This window comes from Crocodylus siamensis, chromosome 4 (assembly GCF_052110815.1).
Source record: "Crocodylus siamensis isolate JL-2025a chromosome 4, ASM5211081v1, whole genome shotgun sequence".
NCBI lineage: Eukaryota > Metazoa > Chordata > Crocodylia > Crocodylidae > Crocodylus > Crocodylus siamensis.
In genome coordinates, this window is record NC_143398.1 from 41242943 (window position 1) to 41269192 (window position 26250).

At 44.1% G+C, this 26250-nt stretch overlaps 1 protein-coding gene across 6 annotated transcripts in view; it reads left to right on the forward strand.

The window, feature by feature from the left end:
- Positions 1-26250, forward strand: part of POT1 (protection of telomeres 1) — a 190923-nt gene that overhangs the window by 30972 nt on the left and 133701 nt on the right. For 5 of the 6 annotated variants that reach the window (XM_090042161.1, XM_090042158.1, XM_090042163.1 and 2 more), the window contains one exon: positions 24945-25055. The exons of the other annotated variant lie outside the window; for it this stretch is intronic. In XM_090042161.1, the coding sequence (XP_089898287.1) occupies positions 24945-25055 (111 nt within the window). The remainder of the gene's footprint in view (positions 1-24944; positions 25056-26250) is intronic. 6 annotated transcript variants of the gene reach the window in all.

The following is a 26250-nucleotide window of genomic DNA, read 5'->3' on the forward strand; positions in this document are numbered from 1 at the left end:
ACTCGGCAGGGTTTAATAAAAAAGCAAGAATTCTATTCATAGATGTAGCTAGTTGTGGTTGGCCACTAGAGAAGCAGATAGTCTTAGATCAGCAAGGTTGTTTGCTTTATTACTCACAATTTCAGAGACCAGAGTTGTATGGATTCCCAAACATGCCTGCCTTCTAGCAGTGTTTAAATAGCTAGCCTAAGGAAAGACATGGCAGTGACATTGCTCCCCTTTCATTGACTCTCAATGACAGTGGTCTCTGTCTGGACTGCGTGTATTCTTTGAACAACTGTTTAACCTTCCAGAAAGGGTGAAGTATTTCTCTCCTTACTCCTTCTCTCCTTTCTGTGCCCTCATAGATATGACAAGGGATCTATGGTTTTTAAGTAAATGACTGAATCTGGTACTTTGAAAACATGCACTGTGTAGCATTATTCTATGATCTGAAAACCACTATTTTAAGTAAAATAATTAAATTGCTCAGTTGTAAGAAAAAGCTATTTAAGATCTCATATCTACAGGGCATCAGACACAAGCAACTTTAAATGGAGAGAGAAGACCGTATTTTCAAACTAATAAATGGGTACTGTGCTACACCTTCAAAATACCAAGCAAATGTGACTTAATCTTTGTATCACCTCCATAAGCTGGGTAAATATTAATCCTGTTTTTCAAATACAGAAGCTGACAGAGGTCAGGATTTGTCAAGCACCTGAAAATGAATTCATGCCAAATCTGAGAGAGAGAATTGTGATTTCTGACCACTATATCTGATCATTTTTATAATACAGTGCTGAATGATTTGCTTTTATTTACCAATAATACGCTCTTCCAGTAAGGATATTATAGCTGTATTCTGATGTCATGTTGTGTATGTCATATTTCTATGTTAGACATTTATCTAATGTTAAGTGTGACAAATATTTACATTATTTATCAACTACAGTGTGCTAAAGTTTATTTGTAGCCTTGAAGAACAAGACAAGTCCAGTCAGCTATACAGAACTCTAATACTGAGTCAGCAGCTGAGTTTCAGAATCACTTGTGTAGCCAGTAATCTAATAAAATGCTGAAACAGGAGTAATATAACAGGGTCATAGCTTTTGGTTTAACGTTGATTTTGCTTTTGGAGAAACACGGACAGTAACAACAGCAGTAAGAGTAAAGGTACACAAGACACAGGGCATGTCTGAAAAGCAGTTAAGTTCAGTGAGACTTCTGTATGTTGCTTTGTTTTTAGTGTTTACTGAAACAGCATGCAACAAGGTTGATCTGTTTTAGCAACATAGAGTTTCAGGTGTAAGCAATGTTATATTGTCCAATCTGTTTCCTATTTTACTTACGTATTTAGCTTTGAGTAGATCTTAATTTTTTGCGACTTTAAAACATCTATTTAGGCAGTTTAAATACACATTTTATTTCTGTTTATGACTCTACACGATAGACGCTATATCTTGGTAGTTTCGTTGTATATTAAGTTGTTTATTTTCACTTATGTGTTTGTGTTAGGGAGATATTTAGCAAATCCTTTAGTAACCAAATGCATTCCCATAATTTAAGCTAGCAGTCATCTTTTTTACGGTCTTTTTGTTTCTAATTCTCTGCTTGCTTAATGTCTACCAAACTTCTAGAATCTCAGGGTATCCCATATCCTTGTGTGGATAACATCTTCTGTCTAAAGATGTTTGGGATGTTTAATCATTAAGACTAGCAGTGTCAGAGATTGCTGACATAGCAAACAAGAATATAATCATGGTATAATATCTGGCTAAAAACCTGTCAGTTTTATTTAGAAAGCTCTTTTATTTCTTGTACTCAAATGTGTAAACAAAGGCATGAAGTTTGAGAACACACATTGCTATATTATTCTATGATCTGAAAATTCCAGTTTTATATATAATAATGACTTTAATTGCCCAATTGTTGTAAAAAAGGTTGGCTTATTAAGTGCTTTTCGTATAAGGCTTAGTGTCTGCAATACTCACATGCTCAGAGTTCTCCATCACACTGAATGTATCTGTGGAATATAGACCACTCTAGAGGAAGCTTTACTGAACAGCTCTTGTGCCTTGTTGTAAAGGAGCTTAAGATTTTATTGGAGTTCCCAGGACTATTGTATTGCTGTTCTGTAAGGTTTCTTGCTTTGGGTTTCTACCTTTTACATTTTACCATCTTTTTTTCTTTGAACCTACGTCATGTCTCTCCCCCATATATTTTAATGTGATAAGTTGATGCAGTGGGAGCCAACCTTTTTGTTAGGCATGCTACAAATTAAGCCCCATGCCATCCATGACTGCCACTCTGATCCCCTACCCAAGCTCTGCTTTGCTTTCTGCTCCCTACCCCTTGCATGCAACATGGAGGCTGTCCATGAGACTGGCATGTGTTGCAATTTGGACACCTCTAAGCTAATGAATGAAATGTAGTCAGTTTTCTTTTTATTTAATCGTGGCTGAAGAGCCACAGATACCTCTCAAGTACAGAGGTACATGCAGCTTTCTGTCAGCCAGAACTTCTTCCAGTCTGATGGTTGAAAGTACGGTGTCTTGACACTTAAATGCTAAATGTTTACCCATTAAGCAGAATGAAGGAGAAAGTAAATGCTAATCCATCCTTGGGCTGGAGAGGCTACTACTCTTGTACAAAAATGGTAAGTAAACTCAAACAAGCACCAAACCTCGCTAACCAGAGGACTGGAAGAGGGCCAACGTGGTTCCCATCTTCAGAAAGGGGAAGAAGGAGGACCTGGGAAACTATAGGCCAGTTAGTCTTACCTCGATCCTGGACAAGCTTTTTGAGAAAATTATTCTGGCATATATCCATGAGGGGCCAGCAGGGGAGGTCATGCTTAGGTAGCAATGAACATAGTCTTCCTGGACTTTCGGAAGGCCTTCAACACTGTCTCTCACCCTGTTCTCATTAAGAAACGGAACTGTGGTGTTGACACCCACACAGTCAATTGGGTCGCCAGCTGGCTGGAGAGCCACACCCAGAGAGTGGTGGTGGATGGGTCATTTTCGACCTGGAGGGATGGGGGCAGCGGGGTTCTGCAGGGCTCAGTCCTCGGGCCCGCACTGTTCAACATCTTCATCAGTGACTTGGACGAGGGGGTAAAAAGCACCCTGTTCAAATTTGCTGACGACACTAAGATGTGGGGGGATGTGGGCGTGCTAGAAGGGAGGAATAGGCTGCAATTGGACCTAGACAGGTTACAGGGGTGGACATATGAGAATAGGATGGGATTCAACACTGACATGTGCAAGGTGCTGCACCTGGGGAGGAAGAACCAGCAGCATACCTACAGGCTGGAACTCTGTTCTTGTCAGTACAGAGGCGGAAAGGGATCTTGGAGTCATCATTGATGCCAAAATGAACATGGGCTGGCAGTGTGGGAATGCAGTCAGGAAAGCCAACCATACCTTGTCATGCATCCACAGATGCATCTCAAGCAGGTCCAAGGAGGTGATCCTCCCCCTCTGTGCGGCACTGGTCAAGCCACAGCTGGAGTACTTTGTGCAGTTCTGGGCACTGCACTTCAAGAGGGATGTGGACAACATGGAGAGGGTCCAGAGGAGGGCCACTCGCATGATCCGGGGGCAGCAGGGCAGGCCCTACGAGGAGAGGCTGTGGGACCTGAACCTATTCAGCCTCCACAAGAGAAGGCTGAGGGGGGATCTAGTGGCCTGTTACAAACTAATCAGAGGGGACCAGCAGCCGCTGAGGGAGTCCCTGTTCCCCTGAGCACCGCCAGGAGTGACCAGGTATAATGGTCACAAGCTGGCAGAGGGTAGATTTAGGCTAGGTATCAGGAGGTGCTACTTCACAGCCAGGGCGGCTAGGATCTGGAACCAACTTCCAAGAGAAGTGGTGCTGGCTCCTACCCTGGGGGTCTTTAAGAGGAGGCTAGATGTACAACTTGCTGGGGTCATTTGACCCTAGTACTCTTTTTTTTTTTTTTTTTCCTGCCATGGCAGGGGGTCAGACTAGATGATCTACTCAGGTCCCTTTCAACCCTAGAAACTATGAAACCTCGTCAACAGAAGCCAACTTCCTACAGCTCAAAACACACCAAATGGATCCAGACCATGCCATGACAAGACATGCAAAACCTGCCAACGTATCTCCAGTACTTCCACAAACTGTGCACCCGAATCTATAAAAGACAAGAATATCCAACTACCTGTGGGGACACATTTCTCACAAAACCGCCCCACTGTGTCTCCAGTCTCTCAGGCCTGATCCTCAAAGGGTATTTACAAACCACTTTTTTCATAGCTGGGCCTATGAACTTCACTTCATCAACCTCCTAGGTACAGAAACTCACCTAGGCAATATAGGTGACTCAATATAGACATTAGATTTATGACACACTACAACTTGCCAGACATCTAACTGCCCAGGTACTTCTCTACTTTTACCTGCTACATCTCCCTTCCCCTTCTGTCCCAGCCTCTCTCTCTCACCCTCTGATGCTTCCATTTCCATTTTTACTGACTGGTTTTCTTGCTTGCATTTCATGCCAGTCTCTGGCTTTTTTACTATTCCTTCCATCCAGGAAGACCACACATATATCGAATAGATGCTTCCTCAGCCTGATGAAGGTTTTAAACCCAAAAGCCCATGCCTTGCAGATGGCATCCCAGGCAGCTAAGCTGAGCTTACCTGAAGCTTCACAACTCCACTGCAACCAGCAAGCCTCAGGCCTGTCAAAGATGTGACGGGTCTGGGCTTTCCGCAGCCAAGGCTGTACATGCGTGTGGTGGCTGGAGGTTATGGCACCTCCTACTTGTCTTTCACCAGGGAGATCCTTGGTCCTGGCAGTCCCATCAGGCCTCCTGACCCTGGCAGGGTGCAGTTTTAATCGTCATGCCAAAGACCTGGGGTCTCCTCCTTCCCCAGAGCCCCAGCCCATACCTCCAAGTGTGTCATGGCATGGGAGCTCAGCAGGGACATGTTCTTCCCCTGTTGACTGGTGATGCAGTGAGTGCTGCCTCCAGGTCTGAGAATGGGGCATTAAATGGTTTAAAAAAAAAGAAAGAGGTGTGGAGGAGTGGGGAGGGTTACACTCCCTTGTCTGCAGGTAGAGCTTGGGAAACCCCAGCAGTGGGAGGTTCACCTTGAGGAACAGCAGCTGCTCTACCAAACCAGGATCCAAGGAGGTGCATTGGGGTGTCACAAGATGCCCAGCAACGCTGAGCAACCTTTCACTTGAAACACTGGTCGGTGGACAGGGCAGGTGTTCCTGAGCAACCATGGCCAGATCCTGCCACATCCTGCAGATCCTACAAGTTGCTCAATAGGGCAAGGGGTCACAGTTCAGCGGCTCCCTGTCCTTGGCAAGCTAGGTAATCACTGAAGCCTCAGTGCTGTCTGCCCGAGGCTGAGGTCTGGTGTGCCTGGACCCCAAAGTTGAAATCATGCCCTTGGTCCACGTTGCAAGTGGCTGGCAATGAGGAGGCTGGCTGGTGATGGGAGTGCCGGCATGGGAAAGTGGATCCCTGTCTTCCATGTCCCCTCACCTCTGCCCTTCTACCTCCCTGACTCTGTTCACCAGCACCTCCATCCAGTGATTGAGGGTTTTGGTGCTGCCAGTAGACGTGCTTCCCTTCACCTTTGGGTTGCACATGCCTGAGTGGATTGCACATCCTCAGTGGATCCAGCCATTTCCTGATGCCCTCCTTCAGCCGCTTCACCAGTGCCTGCACGTCTGGTGACAGCGGCTTGCTCCAGCCAGGAACATTGATCCCTGGAACTTCTCCATTTGGTTCTCAAGTTCCCTCATTATTGGGATCACCTGGCTAAGGAGGGCTTCACCAGCACTGAGGGTCTCGGTGGCTTTGATGAATGGCTTGTGGGCCACTAAGATCTGGGAGATGTTATCCCACTTTGGGATCAGTGGCCCCCTTAACAAAGCAATCTCCCCGAGCAGGGCCATCTCATGGAAAGGCTTGTTCCACCAGCCTTTCCAGCATCAGGTATATGGAGTTCTACTGTGTGCCCACATCCGGCATGATTTTGTGCTGTGGGATACTCAGCTCTGCCTGTACTCCCACAGCATCTTGCTCCACTTGATGCTGCGGCGGAAGTAGCTCTCCACCTTCCTGCATTTTGAAATCAGGGTGGTAGTGATGGCACCATTACTGGCAGCCCTGTCGCCCTCCAAGGCATCCCTGACTGAGGTGGAACTTGTGTGCCACACAGTAGATGGCAACAAAGTTGGCATCTCACACTGCCTTGACCATATTGGCTCCATTGTCAGTGACCATGAACCCATGGGTGAGCTCGGTCTGCCCAAAGAGCCACCCATGCACCATGCAGTTCATGGCCCCCATGATCTCTGTTGCTGTGTGAGACTCATCCATCACCTTGGCTTGAAAGAGAGCCCACCAGTGGCCTGACTGATTGCACCAGTGCCCTATGAGGTGGTGGTAGGCATGATCCCAGGATTTGCTTGAGAAACATCTATGGATGCAAGCCAGCGTTTTGGGTCCTGTACTAGCCACAGGATGGCATTGCAGGTTCATGTTCATCTTGCGCTCAATGATGACCCCCAAGTCTCTTTCTTCCATAGTGCTAGCCAGCGTAGCACTGCCGAGCCTAAAAGGATGTTGCAGGTTTTTCCACCCAAGGTGGAGAACCTTGCCTTTTTTGGTGTGAAACACCATCAGGTTCTCGTCCGCCCATTTGCTGAACCTGTCTAGGTCAGCCTGGATCACCCACCTGCTTGAATGCTTTGCCCCAAACTTTGGTGTCATCGTCGAACTTGGCCGGACCGCTTCCAACTCCAGTGTCCACATAATTAATTAAGATGTTGAACAATATGGGTCCAAGGACAGAGCCTTGGGGGACCCCACTGGTCACGGGGCACCATCAGGATTCACTTCCATCAATTACTACCCTCAGGGTCTGACCACGGAGCCAATTTCCCAGCCAGCGGATCCTGGTGGACCCAAGGCCACAATTGGCCAGTTTTGCCAAGAGATGATCATGGGATACCAGATCGAAGGCTTTTTTGAAGTCAAGATATATGACATAAATCTCTTCTCCCTTGTCCAGGTGATAGGTCACCTGGTTGTAAAAGGAAATGAGATTGGTAAAGTAAGACCTACCCGCAAGACACCCGTGTTGGCTATCCCTCAGGATGTTGGCGCCGGCCAGTTGGTTAAGGATGGCCTCTTTAATAAACTTTTCTAAGATCTTCCCCGAGGTGGAGGTCAGGCTGATAGGCCTATAGTTAGCCGGATCCACTTTCCTCCCTTTCTTGAAGATGGGCACCGCACTGGCATTCTTCCGGTCTTCGGGCAGTACACCAGAGCGCCAGGAGTTCTCAAAGATCCATGCCATGGCCTGGACTATTAATGCTAGCCAACTCCTTGAGTACCCTGGGGTGTAGATTGTCAGGGCCGGCTGACTTGAAGGTATCCAGCCTCTCAAGATGTTCCTTCTCCAGGTCGGCATTTATGGAGGGCAGGGAATCACCCTCACCCAGACCTCCCTGTCTCTTAGCGGGCAGGACCTCCCTGTCCCATAGTGGGCATGGGCGTCCCATGGGACTTTGAAAGACTGATGCAAAGTACCCATTTAATAGGTTGGCTTTCTCCTGGGCGTCAGTTGTCCCATCTGGTTTAGCAGGGGTTGAATGTTGCTCTTGCTTTTCCTCTGGCTCCCCACATTTCTGAAAAAGATCATTATTATTGTCCTTGATGCTTGAAGCTAGTTGGAGTTCAGCTGCAGCCTTGGCTTTCTTGGTCTGCTCTCTGGAGGACTGGACCAGTGCAGAATATTCATCCTTGGAGGTGAATTCCAACCTTTGTAGTCCTTTCTTTTTAGCCTCAGGAAGTCTGCTAGATCCCTGGAGAGCCAGGGGTGCTGCTGTGCCCTATTGCTGCCTTTCCTCCGAGATGGAATAGAGTTAGCTTGTGTATTGAGGATTGCTACCTTGAGCAACCACTCATCCTGAACTCCCCTCCCCCTGCGGTCGTAGTCCCTTAGGGGCCTCACTGACAAGCCTCCTGAGCTTGTTAAAGTCAGCTTTCCTGAAGTCAAGGACTTCCGTGTTGCTGACTGACTTGCCAGCTTTACGGCAGATGGTGAAGGTATCAGCTCTTGGTCGCTGTCACCCAGCTTCCCATCAATCACTAGGTCGCCGATTAGATCGTCTCCAGTAGCCAGTACCAGGTCGAGCAGCACTTCACCTCTTGTTGGCGTGTAGACTTCTTGAGTCAGGTAGAGGTCATCCACGCATGAGAGGAAGCTTTGTGACTGCTCAGATGTTGCTGAGCAATTTCTCCCACAAGATGTCTGGATAATTGAAGTCACCCATGACAACCATGGTCCTGGAGAATGCGGCCTCATCCAGTTCCTGGGCGAACTCCTGGTCAAGCTCTTGACTTTGGGTGGGAGGTGTGTAGTAAACTCCCACTGTTGTGTCTCCTGTGCCATGTTCCCTATGGATTTTGACTCGGAATATCGCCAGTTGTCCACCCTGGTCACCAACATCAGCTTGCAGGAACACTTAGCATACTTGGGATCATCTGCCACCTCAAAATGATCCCACCTTACACTATTCCCTTGGCTCTGGGTTAAGGGTAGGAATCCTGCCTTATCCGCCTTCTCAGCAGGCAGAGGCATAACAACAGGGGAAGCAGAGCCACCAGTCTCCATAGCCGCCTCTGAGGTGCCTTGTGGAGAAGGAGACCTGGCCCTAGGGGAACTTTGAGGGGTGTGGAGCATGAACTCAGATTCCCTCTCAGTCTCCAGAATGTCTTTTGCTAGGGTGCTCAGGTCCCCTGATTCCAGATCCAGTTCCTCCTCTGGCAGTATGAGGCTCATGCTGGGAGATGAAATTGGGGTGGAGGAGACTGTCATTCTGCTGTTGGTGGCTATTTCTGGTGTTAGGGGAGGTGGTATAGGTGCAGGGACAGATACTGCTCCCACCTCCTTGCTCCCACTTGCAGCAGAAGACTAATGGCTGCCAGGAAAGAGGATGCCTCTGTTTGAGGGGAAGGGAGGTGGAACTTGCAGCTCTAGCTCTCCCCCTACCCCCTCTAGCCCCTCTCCCTCCCCTGATAGAAGACCTGTCACCTGCCTTTCCAGCACGCTTCACATTAATCTTTCCTGTGCTGGAAAATGTGTCTCTGTGTGTGCAGCTGTAATATCTCTTCTGTGTTGTGTTTACTGTTGTGTGTGTGTAACTAAAATAATATCTCTTCTTCTCTTCTTCTGTATATGTGTGTGTAATGTATGTGCTTTCCTGCACAGTTATGGATCACACTGCCAGGGAAAATGCAGCTTTTTAAAAAGAAAGTGTGGGTGGCAAGGGGGAATAAGAACAAATAAGAGGTTTTGGGGGAAAGAATTAAGTTGAAAGAAATGGATTGGCTAGGGGTAAGTAGAGGGATTCTAGTTAGTAAGCTGTATCTAATCCTTTCTAAGAACAGAAACTAGCAGGAGAATGACTAGGTAGGAAGGCAAACCAGTCCAGTACTTTTCAGATGCTGTTGCTCAGGCAGAAACAGCTAACAAAAGGCACAAAAAGGCTGCAGCCAGAGGTGTATATTTTGTTTCTGCGTCTCTCCCCTAGAGCACTGACTGCAACGGGACTTAGGGAAATATCACAGTCACTGGCCAGCTACAGATGTCAGTCTTTCCCCCCTGCTCCTCCTCCCTCTTCTCAGTGTTTGTTCCCTTGAAAGACTGCCTTCTGAATCTTTTATGCATTGATTCAGAGGTTTTGGTTTTCTTCTGTCCTGATTCAGTTCGGATTCAGTGATTCGGCCTCTGAATTGAGCAAAATGTTCTCCAAATTGAATCGGCAACTGAAGCTTCGCACACCCCTACTGTACTGCTTTATTCTTATTTTATTTTTTTGCCCTAGGTTTTGACTCTGGTCAATCAAAATGGCCTCAAATGCCAGCTCTGTTCTTAGCTTTCGTGTGACACTACTTCAGACTTCCTAAAAATGTTTACTGGTCAGAGATGACCAATAAATCCTACTAAATATTTTTTTCAAGTCATACTTGCAGCAGGAGACTGGAAAGATAAGTCCCCTGAAGTGTGTGCGCATGTGTCCTGGGAGATAAAAAAAAAAAAAAAAAGAAAACTAAATGAAGAAGCTGCATCATGATTATGGTATCTTTAGGCAGGGGAAACTGCCTTACAAGGACATTCACAGAGTGGCTTTTAAGTAATTTAAGTTACTCTAATGGTAGGTTTCCAAGCTCTCACCGATGTGGCTTTTATTTATCAGGGTTTCAGGATGGACTAGAAAATCCAACCCTCTTAGTGTCTCTCTCATTGTAATTGCTGCTCACTAATCCTAAATAGTACCTCCAGATAGACAGAATCTTGTGTGTAGAGCAGGATGGGTCAATTTTAATCCTTCAGTGTCTTTTGATAAATGATTCAATCAGTGTAGAATGTCTTAGGCTTTTGATTATAATTATTGGGATTTTTCTCTTTGGAGAAATGTTAACATTCATGTTACCAAATTTCTTTGTTATTCTTGTTCTGGAATTTATTTAGACTTGTTGCACAGGTAGCTTTGGAAGTATTTTTTTTTTAGCAGAGCTTGGTATGTGGTCATGCACTATACTTTAGAAATACCTTTAAGTAGGGTTACCATATTTCCAGGTCCAAAAAAGAAGACATCTGTCGTGTGTATTGGGGGGGGGTTGACAGTGGGTGGGCAGTGACATGCCAGTGCCTTGGCCCTGTTGTTGTCCCTCACTGCCAAGCCACAACCGTCCACACCCCCAGCCCTGCCCGTGCTCCCCACTCCCAAAATGCAGTAGCCTGCCCCCGCCCCGGGCCATGATGATGCTCTTCACTCTTGACCTGCAGCCCATTCCTCGCCTCCCCCAGCCGCTGGTGCCTCTCACTCCTGACCAACAGCCTCCTGGAGCTGCCCGTGCCCCACGCTCCCAACCCACAGACCCCTCCCCTGCCACCCCCCACCCCCTGACCTTCACTCCTGATCTGCTGTCACCATCCTGACAGGAGCGCGGTGGCTTTGATTCACTCAGGCAGTGGTAAAGTGCGTCTGGCCCCATTGTGGGCTGGAAGGAAGAGGAGGGGAGGCTTGTGGCACCCCCCGCCCATGCCATGCCAGGCAGCCCGGCCACAGCCCTCTCCCCACAAGCAGCGTTTCCTGCCCACTCCGCGCCTGCGAGTGTAGGTACTGGCCCCTGTTCTACCAGCCGGCCACCAAGTTTCCCGCTGCTTTCAAAGGTTCCCCACCCCTTTCCCCTCCTGGAGGAAAAAGCAATTTCTGCACAGCCCTAGTCCCTGCCCTGACCAAATGTTCGGGATTTTGCTTTTCTCTGCTGCTGGGAGCAGGGGGAGGGTGGTCGGAGGCACCACATGGGTCTGTGCATGCCTCCGCAGCTGCAGGCAGGTACATCTATGCTCCCTGCTGCCTCCGATTGTCCTAACAGTCTTGTTTACTGCTATTGCGAGGCTCTGGGGTCTAACCTTGTGTGACATAGGATGTTTCCTCCTGGAAACATAGAGGCCGTGTCCAGGTGAGCACAGACACGTAGTATGTGGTGCTGCAAACATGTCTGTGGCACCTTATACCGCACATCTAGATGTTCTCTGTGCTGCAAGACAGCCCTGCCTGTGCATGTGCTGCTCCGCTTTTTCTTTTCCATGGGTTTTTTTGTCCCTTGAACATCCAGGGGTCAAAAAAACACATGAAAAAAGAAAGCAGAACAGTGCATGCACAAACAGGGCGTGCCACTCAAAAACTGAGCCAGGCTACCCAGAGCTGCACTGTGGGTGCTGGCCAGACTGCACAACAGAATTGCTGCTGCTCCTGCAGAAGGTACCCAGAAGGTCCCAGGTAAGGTTGCTGGGGCCAGCCCAGTGCTGGCCCCAGCCTCTCCTACCCGACCCAGGTTAACTTGCCACATGCCAAAGCATGCTTGCCATAGGCATTTCCTGCGGACAAGTAGCATCAGCACAAGATGCGCCGCTGCTGTTTGTCCCTGGAGAGCCAAACGTCCATGCTCGTTGGGACACGCCCAGAACGTCCAGGAAGTGTGGTGTCCCAGAAGATGGTGTGGGTGAGGCCACACCGCAGAGTTCCTTGTGCCTGCTGCCTTACCTGCGCTCTCTTCTAGGATGCCGTATTTCCTGTTGGTAAATGCAAGTTTCCAGGAGGACTTTCTCTGTCACAAAGTCAGTCATGGCTTTAGAAAAATCTTTTTTTCCTCCATTCTACCTTTCAAAAACAAGTTGCATGTTTTATTTGGGTCTGTTGCATGCAAAAAAAAAAAAAAGCAGTGTTAGTTAAGACTGAGTTTGGCACAATATTGAAATCTTATTTGTCAAAATGCTGCCTAGTTCTTTTAATTTTGCTGAAATATTTTCAAACCTCCCCATAACACAGCTTTAGAAATAAAGCTTTTCCGAAGGGTAAACAGAACTGTAACTCTGATACCCAAGGCGTTAGTGAAATAGTAATGTGTTGCCTTCTGGGATCGCTTTAGAAACCATGCACCATCAACTATTCAACAATAGATGTAAAGAAAAAGAATAGATAAAGTTGGTAAATTCATTGGCTGTAAGAGAAACGTCAGTTTAAATGTTGCTGAAGAAAATGAATATTCCTTGATACTTGCTGTTGTGTTGGAGTTTGTCCATGTCTTCTCTGAAAAGCAGCTTAAAGGAGAATAACCTCTCATTTTTATATTGGGGGTCATTAAAGTTATTTCAGCAAAAACAACAATCCATAAAGTGCATAGTACATAGCTAGACACTTCTGAATCCCTCTAAAAGCATATTAAAAAGGGTTTAGCTTCAGAGAAGTGAGTTATGCTACTATAAGTCTTTTGAATTTTTTAAGATTTTGTAATAAGTTGATTTTTAAAAGAAAAGGTGGCTAATTGGTGAGAGTTTAAGAGACTCTCCAACAGAGAGAAGCTTCTATAAGATGTGTCAAAAATAAGTGGTGAAGAAATAAATGGATTAGTTTTTAAAATGTCTTTGAAATTGTGAAGGCACTAATAAAAATACAGAGCAGGAAACTGTATTACTGCTATTTTATAAAAGGTTGTTTATTTACATGATTCAGATGGTAGACAGGCCCATGAAGAGCAACATCTTCTCAATTTACTGCTCACCAACAGGGAGAAATTGGTTGAGAATGTGAAGGTGGAAGGTAATTTGGATGACAGTGATCACAGAATGACAGAGTTCAAGATCCTGAGGGGAGGAAGGAAAGAGAGCTGCAGAATAAGGACACTGGATTACAGAAAAGCAGACTCGGACTAACTCAGGAACCTGGTGGGTAAGAGCCCTTGGGAGGCAAGTCTGAGGGAGAAGGCATCCGGGAATGCTGGCTGTGCTTTAAGGAGGATCTTTTAGGGCACAGGAGCAAGCTGTCCCAATGAGAAGGAAGAATGAGAACTGCAACAGGAGACCATCCTGGCTAGACAGTGATCTCTTCAAAGGAGTTGAAACTCGGAAAGGAATCTTGTAAAAAGTGGAAATTTGGTCATAGTTTTAGGGAAGAGTACAAAAATACACAGGCAGGCAGGGAGAAGGCATAATTTGAGATACAGTTGGCAAGGGACATAAAAGGCATAGAGTCACAGTTTCATAGTTGGTGGGGTCGGAAGGGACCTGAGCAGATCATCAAGTTTGAGCCCCTGCCATGGCAGGAAAGAGTACTGGGGTCAAATGACCCCGGCAAAGTGTTCATCTAGCGCCCTCTTAAAGACCCCCAGGGTAGGAGCCAGCACCACTGCTCTTGGAAGTTGGTTCCAGATCCTAGCCACCCTGACAGTGAAGTAGCGCCTCCTGATATCTAGCCTAAATCTACCCTCTGCCAGCTTGTGACCATTATTTCTAGTCACTCCTGGCAGTGCTCAGGGGAACAGGGACTCCCCCAATGCGTGCTGGTGCCCCCTGACTAGTTTGTAGCAGGCCACTAGATCCCCCCTCAGCCTTCTCTTGTGGAGGCTGAACAGGTTCAGGTCCCTTAGCCTCTTCTCGTAGGGCCTGCCCTGCTGCCCCTGGATCATGCGAGTGGCCCTCCTCTGGACCCTCTCCATGTTGTCCGCATCCCTCCTGAAGTGTGGTGCCCGGAACTGGACACAGTACTCCAGCTGTGGCCTGACCAGTGCCGCATAGAGGGGGAGGATCACCTCCTTGGACCTGCTTGAGATGCATCTGTGGATACATGACAAAGTACAGTTGGCCTTCCTGACTGCATCCCCACACTGTCGGCCCATGTTCATTTTGGCATCAGTAGTGACTCCAATATCCTTTTCTTCCTCTGTACGGATGAGAAAGGAGTTCCCCAGCGTGTAAGTCTGCTTCTGGTTCTTCCTCCCCAGGTGCAGTACCCTGCACTTGTCAGTGTTGAAACCCATCCTGTTCTCATCCGCCCACCCCTGTAACCTGTCCAGGTGCAATTGCAGCCTATTCCTCCCTTCTAGCATGCTCACTTCTCCCTACATCTTTAGTGTCATCTGCATATTTGAACAGGGTGCTTTAACATGGTGCTTTTACCCCCTTGTCCAAGTCACTAATGAAGACGTTGAACAGTGCGGGCCCGAGGACCAAGCCCTGCAGAACCCCACTGCCCACATCCCTCCAAGTAGAGTAAGACTCGTCTACCACCACTCTGAGTGCGGGCCTCCAGCCAATTAGTGACCCATCTGACTGTGTAGGTATCGATGCCACAGTCTCCTAGTTTTTTTTTTAATGAGAACAGGGTGAGAGACAGTGTTGAAGGCCTTCCTAAAGTCCAGAAAGACTGTCCACCACGACATCTGCGTCTAAGGATTTTGTGACCTGGTCATAGAAGGCCACCAGGTTGGTCTGACAGGACCTGCCTCTAATAAACCTGTGTTGGTTGCCTCTAAACATAATCTCCCCTGCTGGTCCCTTGTCGACATGCACCAGGATAATTCTCTCAAACAGCTTACCTAGGACCAAGGTAAGACTAACTGGCCTATGGTTTCCTGCAATAAAAAGGGATTCTGTAGATATATGAAAAGTAAGACCAGTGATTCCATACGTCCCTGGAGTCACCGGCTGTCCTTTTTGAGAAAACTTGGAGGGTTGGGTGAAGTCCTAAATGACTGGAAAAGAACAAATACAGTGACCATCTTTAAGATGGAGACAAAGGAACATCTGGGGAAATACAGACCAGGGAGGGAAGAAGCTATGATTTTTTTAAAAAATAAAAAACCCTGATTTTTTTTTAATTAAATTGAATTTTTAATTTTTTTATTTAAATTATAATTAAACTTTCTTTTTTAAAAATAAACCAGCTTAAAATGAAATTTCAGTTTAATACAGTATAGGATAAGGTATAAATTTTAGTGTAATCTATTAAAATAATTTAAATAAAATGTTTGAGTTCATGAGCCTCTACGAAAAATTCTGTAGTTAAAGGCTGATTTTCATCTTTATAAGAACGAGGGAGAAAATGTCTAACTTTTGTGGTCTGTCTTTAAAAGACATAGCTTTTTTTTTTCTTTTTAAGAAATGTTTCATGTTCCAAGCCAAACAAGCCAAATCAAGTCCAAATTCATGAGTCAGTCCAGAACCATAAGTGGCCCTACAATCGGCAAACATCCTCCATCCCCCCCAAGGTGTATCAGATATTTCCAAAGTCTTTCGGCGGGCATCCTATGTGCAGGCCTAAGCCTGGAGGCTTGGGGTTCATATGTCCCCAATTTTTGCCTGCCTTCAGCCATATGGCCACAGGAACGAGCTAGGGAGGAGCCTCCCATTTCCATAAAGTAGGCTTTAAGCCCCAACACCTTGGCAGGTACTAAACCACACCAGAAGAACAGTTATTCCTGGGAATGCTTAAGGAAAACTGCCTTCATGAACCCAGATACATGGTGTTTCCCCTAGTCTGAAGCTAGAAGGGTCATTACAAGATTCCATGTATTAGAGGCTTAACCCTGCGAGGGATTCAGGGTCTATGCTACTGGGTGCAAACAATCAGCAAAGTGTTCACAGGTATTGGAACCTTATGCTTCAAATGGAAACTTGGAGGAAGATAATGAAGCATACCTGAAGCTTTTGTAACATGCATGCAGTGCTCATTTGTTGCATCTTTTAGCCAAAGATTTAAGTATTCCAGGAATAAAGAAAAATGTTGAAATTGCAAAATACTTCCATACCAACCAGTTTGCTTCAGCTTCACTGAAGAAAGATGGAGGAACCAAGCTAATTCTTCCCCAAGATGTATGATGGAATTGAGTGGTTGACTGCTTTGAGCTGTTTATTAAGAACTAACTGGCCTCTTGTGACCACTGTGAAGAAAATTGTGACAATATTGATTAAAGTGTCAAAGTTATAGTAGTCAACATTGAACTCAAGAGAAATGTTAAAGATATGTTGCATATATTAAAACTTATTTCCGTAACGTTGGAGAAATTACAGAAAGTTTGCAGAGGTTGCATTTGGAAAGAGCTTCAAGAAACAAAGCAAGAAAAATCCAACAGCAAAGTTAAATTGCAGGCAGTAAAGAAGTAGATGGATTTCTTGCCAGTGTTCTTAACACAAAATACCAGGGTAGATGCCTAACTGCCAAAAAGGAAAATGCTGCTATGACATGGGCATCTGCTAATCATTCATGCCAACCATAATAAATTTCAGCTAGCAGTGAACTATTTAAGGAGTATATGTTTACCAAGTATGTTTTACAGAAAGTCACACTGTTGAACTCAAAGAGGTTGCTAGCACCAGGAACCCAGGTTTGTTGAAGAGCTAAATCAGCTTTTACCAGCCGTAGCTGTTTCTGCAGGTGCCGCATGAATGGACCAGTCTAAATAAAGAAAATATTCTAAGCTGAAAAATTGACTGGGAGTCAAAAAAAGGAGGAAAGCTTGCTTTTCTTGACCAGCCTATGAATAAAAAGGGGCAGGATGAGATTTTTATGAGTTGAAAGAAAGCGGATGAAATTTTTCAAAACAGCCTAGGTAAAAAATGGTTGTCTTGTTTAAAAAGAAATATGCAAGTAGGAACTTAAGCTCAAATGACTTTCATTTAGGCATTTTAGAAAAAATTTCCTCAGGGCAACCTGGCATAAGTGGGTTAATTCACTAACCACAGTTCATATTTCTAATACTATAACAGGTTTACTGCTAGTATTTAATAAAGCAGTTAGTTCTAAATGTGCACCATATTTTTTTTTAAGTTTCTTTATTCAAAACATCAACATTTTATTTAATAGAGTTGCCACCACCCAGGGACGGGCTTGATTCTGGCACTGTGCCCCCTGGGAAACACAGGCCTTAGTAACCCTCAAGGGTACTTCACTGGCTTCAAGAACTTGGGGTGCTTCCCTCAGTTGGAAGCACAAGTAGTGGTCTCCCGTAGTCAGCCAAACCAAGGGGACCCCAAGGCATAATCCAGACCCACTTCCAGTAAGTCTCCCACGCTAGGTACAAAAGAGGACTTTATTGGTTACAAGGAGTAGGGTTGGAATAGGGTACAGAATTGAGTAGTATCAGAGAAATCCCATAGAGCAAACAGGGTGGCTAGAGTAGCCTTTGATCCCACATCTGAGTTACTGCAAGCTATATATCTAGTTAGATCTCAGGTAGCTTAATCACAAGTATCATCCAGAGGCAGGTGGAGATTCCTTCCGGAGGCAGGCAGTTCTTTGATCATGAGTTTTGAGAGAGAGACTAAGTTTCAGATGTTCCAGCTCTTCACTCTCTCTGAGTCTTCCTCATGGTTGCTGCCCCTTTCTCCTGGGCAGTCCTTAACTTAACCCTTATGACCTCATTTACCTGGCCCAATGGAGGCCAGCACCTGTTGGCTGTCAGCCAGCCAATTTGAAATGCATCACTGGTTGCTGGGCAGAGAGGCAATCTCTAGCCCACCAGGGAGCCCAAGCCCCTCACCTAGATATGTGATGCCAGTCACATAGGCAGAGGGAGCAGATTTCCCTTCTCCTTCAGGAATGTATCCAGCTCGGGTTACCTAAAGAGATGGAGTAAGGTGTATACCCTCTGCAGGGCCCATCCTAACCAAACTGTCACAGAGCAGAGTTTTTGGGGAGAAACAGAGGTGGCCTTCTGCCACAGAGCCCATGAGAGAATGAGGATTCATGTAGCGATTCCCAGAATAATTCTTGATCACTGGAGTAAAGATGAGGCAAGCAAATACTCACAACCAAGTAAAGTGAGATTTACTGTCCAAGTGAGAAACCTGTTAGCAAGAGCCTTATAGCTTGCCACTTCTCATGTCTATAAATCCCGTTTTTTCTGTTGCTTCGGTCTTATCTCAACTTCTTTTATTGAAGGAGCTGCATAAGTGAAATACTCTAAGAGCTGCAATTTGATTATAAGTGGTCTTCACTTATGTCTCTGGAAGAAGGTGTTGGAGAGAAGTAGGTTGGGATTTTGAAAGAATCTGATAGCCGAAAGGACAGGTATAAAGCTTGTAGGGAAGGGATGGGATTTATTACTGCTTTCTTATATATTAGACCCCATGTATAATAAGGGGAGGTGAAGGAGAGGGTCTTGGTTGTGTTTCTGTAGAAGAAAATAAATTTGGATTACGTGACAGTCTTAGAAGGAGAATATGCCACATCTTGGATTAGAGAACATTGTAGCCTGAGGTTTTGGAGAAGAGGGATCTGAAAACATCCTCTCTCCATTTCTCTTCAGTTACTTAGGAGAATTTTCATAAAGCCTCAGATTCAGCATCTTGTGTTAACAAAAATGAAGAATTTGGTAATTTGAGATAAAATGCAAATGTCAGGGTTGCTCTAACTTTGTAGTTCAGATGGTAGTATACCTTGTTATAGTGCAGGCAGCTGAGCCTATGTGTTTTCTCACCTCTAGTAATACATCAAAATATGCATCAGAATTAGTTGCCCTATGAAAACAGATTACCACAGCATTGGGTGAACTGAACCTTTCCAGGTTATGCCTTTCATAAATGTTGCTATAGGAAAGCCTTCTTTTGTATGTATTAAATCGGGGCCACTCAGCTTCTGAGCATCTGGGACCACGTGCTCTGGTTACCACACAACCAGGGGCTGCAAGCTGCATTGGCTGCAGACACACCCTGTTTTTCCCCCTGAGCTGCTTGCATAGCATGGGCAATTCGGCTCTCCCCTTCTCCCAGCTCTATGGGCTGTCCAGCAATGCCCTTGCACCATGTTGCTATCACGAGTAGCCCAGCTTTCCCTCTCTCCCAGGCACTCTGACAGGTCAGCAGCAAAAGTAGCTTGTCTACTCCCCCTCCTTCCTCCTCCCTCATTCCACCCTGTGTACAGTACCTGTCTCCCTGTCCCAGCCACAGGCACGACCCACCTGCTGTGCTGGTATCCCAGCTTGTTTATCTGTCACATCCATAGCTCAGGTACTGGGCCAGGAGCAACTGGGGAGGGGGAAAGGAAAGCATGGCAGCCAGGTGGGAGCCCTTGGGCTGCATGCAGTTTGCAGACCACTAGTTGGGCAGTGCTTTGTTAATTCTTCAATTTTATATATACTTTCATATACATTGCATTGATTTCACAGCAGAGCAGAGGAATGTAATCCTTGATTTATTTATGCTAAAACTGAAGAAAAATATACCCCATGAGAGTGAATAAATTATACCCTTGTTGAGTGTCTTAGAACAACACACAACAGTATGTTTTGCATAAGTGTAACAGGCTGCCTATCAGGTTCCTTATTCTACTAAAATGAGAAATATCTCAGGGAAAGATACAGGTAAACATTTATTACCCTTATGGGAGATTGCAGGTGGGTTTTTTTTTTTTTTTTCAGCAAATGATTTTGTTTTCAGTGGTTTTTAAGCAATTTTATTAACTCTAAATATTCAGTAGTAGCTGTTTACCTTAACAGCTTCTGTTTCTGGAAATTCTAGCAGCTAATATTCTGATAGATTTATTTTTATTAAAACTGCCAGACATTTGATAAATGGTGAGGAGCTAGATGTGCATTCTAATATAATAAAAGCCTTAGTCTGTCTGTCCATAATTCTCAGGGCCAACTGCGCATGCTCTGCTGAGAAGTGCACGTGCCAATTGGCTGTGAGGGCCTGAAGCATTATGGACAGAAGGGATAAGGGAGCTGCTGCTTGCCCCCTCCCTTCTGCCCAACAGCAGCTGGTACGGAAGGCGAGGCGGTGAGGAAGGGGGAGAGAGGGAGGGAGGGGAGCGAGAAGCGGGGGTTTCCAGTGACAATGCACCCACTGTTCTGCTGCTGCCTGACCCTGATGAGCCGGCAGAGAAGGGGAGGCAGTGGGGAGAGGCGGAGGGAGGGAGAGCATGTTTCATGCTGCTGGGTGTCAGCAGCCACCACTGCAAGCAAGCTTCTCTCCCTCCTGCCCCCCTTCCCCGGTTCCTGGGAGCCCGTGGTGGTGCGGAGTAGAGCAGCAGGGGGTGAGGGAACAAAACGTGGAGGGATGCACAGGGCCAGAGGCGGAGTGACGGTGCTGGGTGGTGGTGCTCTATCTCCGTCCCCTCTTCTCCCCCCACCCTGGCGATTCATGATGGGCAATTTGCTAGTATAAGCTATAATTGTTAAATTCTGCTTGTTGCTGAATTTTGTCTTTTTCCCAAATCTTTTGTTTTACAAGCATTAAATGGGTTCTGGAAGCTTACAAAAGTATGGTTTGTAAAGAAAAACAAGTCATTTTGGTTTTTGTTTTGGAGCTGCATGTTTAATAGCCACCAAGAAGACAGGTCTTACATTACACACTTGATCCAGCAGAGTACTTAAGCACATTTGACTTCACTTCTCTGAGCAGTCTAATTTCATTCAAGGGTACTACTCACCTGCCTGATGTAGCTCTTATATTTTGCTGGATCAAGGCCAAAGTGCTCAATGTCTTGCTGGATCAAGAGCTTGGTTCAGCTCTTTCCAAACTAAATGGTTATGATCCTGATTTCTGGTCACAAGCTCCTGTGGATTGTAAAGTTGGGCTTGTGCCACGGGTGGCTTCAGGAGCTCAGAAAAATAGGGAGCCCCTGCCTTAGTTTGATTTTGGAAATCCCTAATTCATCACAGGTTTAATTGAGCTGTCAATCTTGGCTCTTCTTGCACCTATTCTAGGCCTTCCTGTATTAGGATTCCTAAGTCTGTATTGGAGCAAGCAGGGAGCAAGGCAAAGCTTTACTGGGTGGTGTGAGATGGACCAGATGTATTCATGTGAAATGCATAGAGTCGTATGAACTGTCCATCCACTATCCTTCCTATAAGGATAGATGCTTAGGTCAGTAGTGTTTGAAGGAAGCACATACTTGGTAACCTTAAGTAAACTGTAAGGTTTTGGAATGCCTAATAGGAAAATTAGTTTTAGTTGAATGACCTTGTGAGTCTCTCAAAAGAATTGCAGACCACTTACATTTTCAGTTCAGAAAAAGGCTTTTCATTCTATGAGTCTGAGGAACCTGAAGTCGAGTCAGCGATATATTTAAGTGTATGTCTGAGATCATTACTTATCCCACTATTCATTAACCAAGATCAAAGTTTTTCAATACAGTAGGAAAAATAAATACATGCAGAAGATATGGGAAGGTACAAGAGACACATTTATCCTCTGTCTGTTTAATTAATCTATATTTTATATAGTTTCATAGTTTCTAGAACTATATAGTTTCAACTTTTATATAGTTGATTATCCATTGTAGTGGACTTTGATCTTAATTTACCAGACTGTTTTGCATCTATTTTTCCTAAATGTTTTCAAAATTTTAATTCTTCACCAAAGATCATTGATATTTAAATGCATATGAAATTATTTTTAGACCAATTAAGCATTGTCTGAAACATTCTGCTTACAAAGAAAATCTTTAAATATTACAACTTTAATGTCATTCATTTCACATACTGTAAAGGTAATTCAGCTATGACCTCTTTATGCACGGTTGGTTGACTGTTGGTTTCTTTTATAGTTTCGCTCAATGTTAATATCAGTATGGATACAACAAACTGATAGTTGCTACTATCAGTTATACACCGTGTATTTTTTTCTTTTTGAATAAAGTCTGCACGGAAATTCTTCTGCACGAGGCATAATGAATATTTAAAGACTGTGGATTCTACTGTGTTTGCTTTAAGTCTAACTTCAACTTCTGATGGTGCCTAGAGTTTATCTCATTTTATATGAACTATTGGTGGTTCATATAAAACATTATCTTTTCTTCAAGGTATCTGTCAGTTTCTTAAAATCTGAGCTGCATCTCAAAAGGGTGGTGAGATATCAGTTGGGTTATCCTTACTTCACAGATCCATGATCATACATTAAAATTGAAAAGTTCTGGTATTATTTATTCTCATTTTAGGATTTGGAGCAGCTAAATATAAGGGACCTTACTTTTCATTCAATGCAAAAAATATAAAACCTTACTGGTTAGAGAGAGAGACTGGAAATCTATGTGACTGCCTCTGATTTGCTGTGCCCAAGAGTAAAGTCTTCATTTCTCTTTGCTTTAGATACCCTATTTGTACAACTTCCTTTTGAAGTGTTTTAGACTTGGCTATTAGCCTTGGCTATTAGTCTGGATTGCATTGTGGTCGCTGCTATGACTTTAGTATGTACAAACCGTACTTAGCATAGTGAAGTGCTTTCGTTTTTTATTGTAGTTATTAGATACCACTGCAACACAAATTATAAATCAGAGCGAGGAGTTGTATTGAAGCATTATCATGATGTAGTGAATCTTTATGACAGCTTTTGCTTTGTGTCTTCAGCTGCTATAGTTAACTTTGTGACCTCAAATTTGTTTAAATCTCATCATTGTATATTCTGTAGGGCTGTGTGAAGCTTCGGTCCCTGATTCTATTTGGCAGAGATTCAGTCCAATTTAGTGGTTGAATGTCCAAATCCGAATTGAATCGGAGAACCTTGAATCTCTCTGAATCAAATCAGAACTTTCCAAATTGATACAGAAAGATTTGGAGATTCAGATGTAGACACAGCTTTAAATGTTTTTTCTATATACCTCTAGGTAGCAGGGGTTTGTGAGTGTTGTGATGCTGGGGTGCAGGGAGTGTCCCACAGGAGCATGGGGGGCTCCCCAGCGCACTCGACAGCAGACCCAGAAGTGGACCAGAAGCACTTACAGCCCACTTCAAGGGTCTGCTGGGGAGTGCGTTGGGCCCCGCCCTGTGCCCTCCTGGCTTGGTGACTGGTGCCTCCTGGGTTGGGGGGGAGGCACCCGGGGTCCTCCTGTAGCCGATAGCCAACCTGGGGATGCGTGGTGGGGGGGCAGTGCTATCGCTGGCAGACCTGGAAGTGGACTGGAAGTACTTCCAGTCTACTTCTGGGTTCATTGCCAAGCACAAGGAGAGCCCCCGCCCCCTGCATTGACGCTCCATGCGCCCCAGCATGGCAAAGATCATGAGCCGCGTCTGGTACCTCAAGGTATGTAGAAAAAACTCGTAAAGTTGTGTCTATGTCTGAATCAGTGATTTGATCATTGAATCGAATCACTGTCCCTGATTGGGCTGAAACCTAATTGAATAGGGCCCACTTCTCACACTCCTAATATTCTGCTATTACTGAAAGTATAAACCAAGTAAAACCATTGATTCTGCTGTCTGTTGTTTGTACTTGAATGTCCTAACCTCTGAGGCTTGCCTGAAATTTGTATGCATACAAAATATATTGTAACGTACATTTTGACTTGCCACTTCTATTAAGGTCATTGTTGGGTATCCCTTAAATTTATGTCGGTAAATGTACTGTAGAGGTACAAAATGGCTAAAGCATGCAGATGAAGGAAGTTCCTTAGTTTTCACCATTTTCCTTATCTAAAAAAGGAAAGGTACTAATCTTTTCTTTCTCCTTGTGACATATGCTCTGTTTCTGACAAACCAGTGGTATAGCATTCTCCCTCAAGTAGAACCTTTTCATGTCAGTGTGTTCCATTGTGACTTTTAATATATCTTTTAAATCACTGACATTTAAAAACTATTAAAAATAAAACAAAACCCCCTCAAACCTATAACATAGGGAGTACCTTTGTGAAAGGTAATCTTCATAAAATAACTTTCTTTGGGCTCTATGCCAGATGAGCTGCTGTGCTAGCAGCCTTTTTAAGAAGGAATAGAAAGAGACTGAAGCAAATTTTTCCGTATTAAAAACTTACGTTGAAAGAATGGCTTTTAAAAATATTCATACATACATGTAAGATTTTATTTATAAAATATACTAATAGTAAGTTGCTTATGTTGCTAAAGGACACTTATAACAATGTGAATTATATGTTTCAAGGACAAAATTTTTGTGCCTTTTTAGTGCTACTCTTCTGCTTAATCTTTAGAATGCTTTAGAACTCATTTTGCTCACTCCATTAGTTAGAAATTTCTTTGGAAATAAGTACTTCTTGCATCCTCTTTGTTGAAGTGCATGCATACATACATGCACGGTGCTCCCTGTGGCATTTCTGACTTTCCTTCTGGTTGAAGAGGTACCCATCTTCCCCCAATAACAGCACTATGTTCTGTTATGAATGCACTTACTTAAAAAAAACAAAAAAAACCCCTCTAAAAGTGATCAGATTTGGGATTACAAATAATGTATGAAATAAAGAAAGGGTGTATTTTCCATGTGTCCTTGTAGATATTTAAGGCCTGAAGAGGAAATATTCTGATCAGCTTGACTGAATTGTAGTGCAGACATAGAATTCCATTAGTCTAGACCGTGATGAGATGTGCCAGGGTTTTGAATTTGGGAAATATTTGGAACCAGGGCTTAGCTGAAGCTGTAGTCTAGTTTTCAGCAAAAGAATAATTTAATATATATTTCCCACTGCAGAAATTGCATGTTGATTTTACATGTACTGGAGCTACTAGCAGATACAAATCTTGTTTTTTGTTTTGGTGATCACTTTAACACAATGTAATATTGGGCTGATATTTTACAGGGCTGTTGACATTCATAGGAAGTTGGTATGAGTATACAGTATTTCTGAGAGAGAGTGTCAGTTATTGGTTTAATTTTATATTTTTTAATAGGACACCTTGTTAATAGCTGGATTTAATTTGGCAACCTCACCTTCTGCAAGTGAAGATGGCAGACATTGCTGTCACTTGGAAGTGTCAGAAGAAGCTGGATCAACCATTTATGTATGTGGCTAAGTATGTTTGCTACTTTAAGTACCCAGATCGGCATTGATTTGTTATTTATCTGAAGTGAAACAATGAGAAAGAGAAAAAGTTAATCGCTATAGGTTTTGCAGATTCCTTGTCAAGAAATAGCCAATTTTAGTGCAAAACATTTTCAAATGCAAGACAAATCTTATGGTACATTAAAAAGTAAATACATCAACATTCCTTACTGTATATTTATGTAGGCAACATTTAAAAAAAAAGATCTAATCCTTAAAGACTTTACAGTAATGTTCACTCGGGCAAGTTGCAATTTTTTTCTAAGTCCATTTTTTCCAGCTGGTGTAACGTTGCAAAATTTATGGAGTAAATTACAATATGCTTAGTGGCCTTGGTTATTACTGCTGTTTGTAATATGGAGCAGGGAGATTCTCCCATCAGTGGAACAAGAGTGATAGGGCTTTTAGAGTCCTGAACCCAAATGGCAAATCTCCACCCCCACACCCCAGTTTTATTTGTTGCCTAAACACTGCTATAAGCTCCTGTCTCCTCCTGCTGCAAGTTTTGTGCCATTTCCTAGAGGCACACAATAAAACTAAACCTTAACTATAATTTTCAAACCCTTTCTTTTCATCTGTGCAGCACTAAAGGTTATATTAATCTAGTGTTATAAATCTTATTTTTCTGGAAAAAATGTGTTTAAATATCATTAGCATATATAAAAATGTTGTTGACTGGATGCTTGCTTTTGAGATGTGGAAGTAATGATTACCTTCTTTTGCTTCTGCCTCTGGCTGGGATAATACGTCACCAGAACATCTGCTTACGTAGGAATGTCTTTATCTACAGTACAAAAGATAGAAATATTTCTTAAATTAAACTTCAGAATCTGAGTACTACAGAGAGCAGTGAAAATTATGAAGAGACCCAAATACTGTGTGTGTATGGTTTTATTTCCATTTCAGTCTTGTAACTTTCTCTTGTTTTTCATAAGCTAATCTTTAATTATCTTTGCTGTATATTTCAACGAGATATTTCCAGTATTACTCATGTAAATTATCCAAGCAGCAGTTTCAGGTATTGCCATACTAAACAGGGAGCCTTACAATTTTTTTTTCCCCTACTAGTACCCACTTAATATCAAAGAAGGTAGACTGCCTTTTGGTGTGTTGATAACTATTCTGAGCATACTTTGACTTTTTGACCACTACAA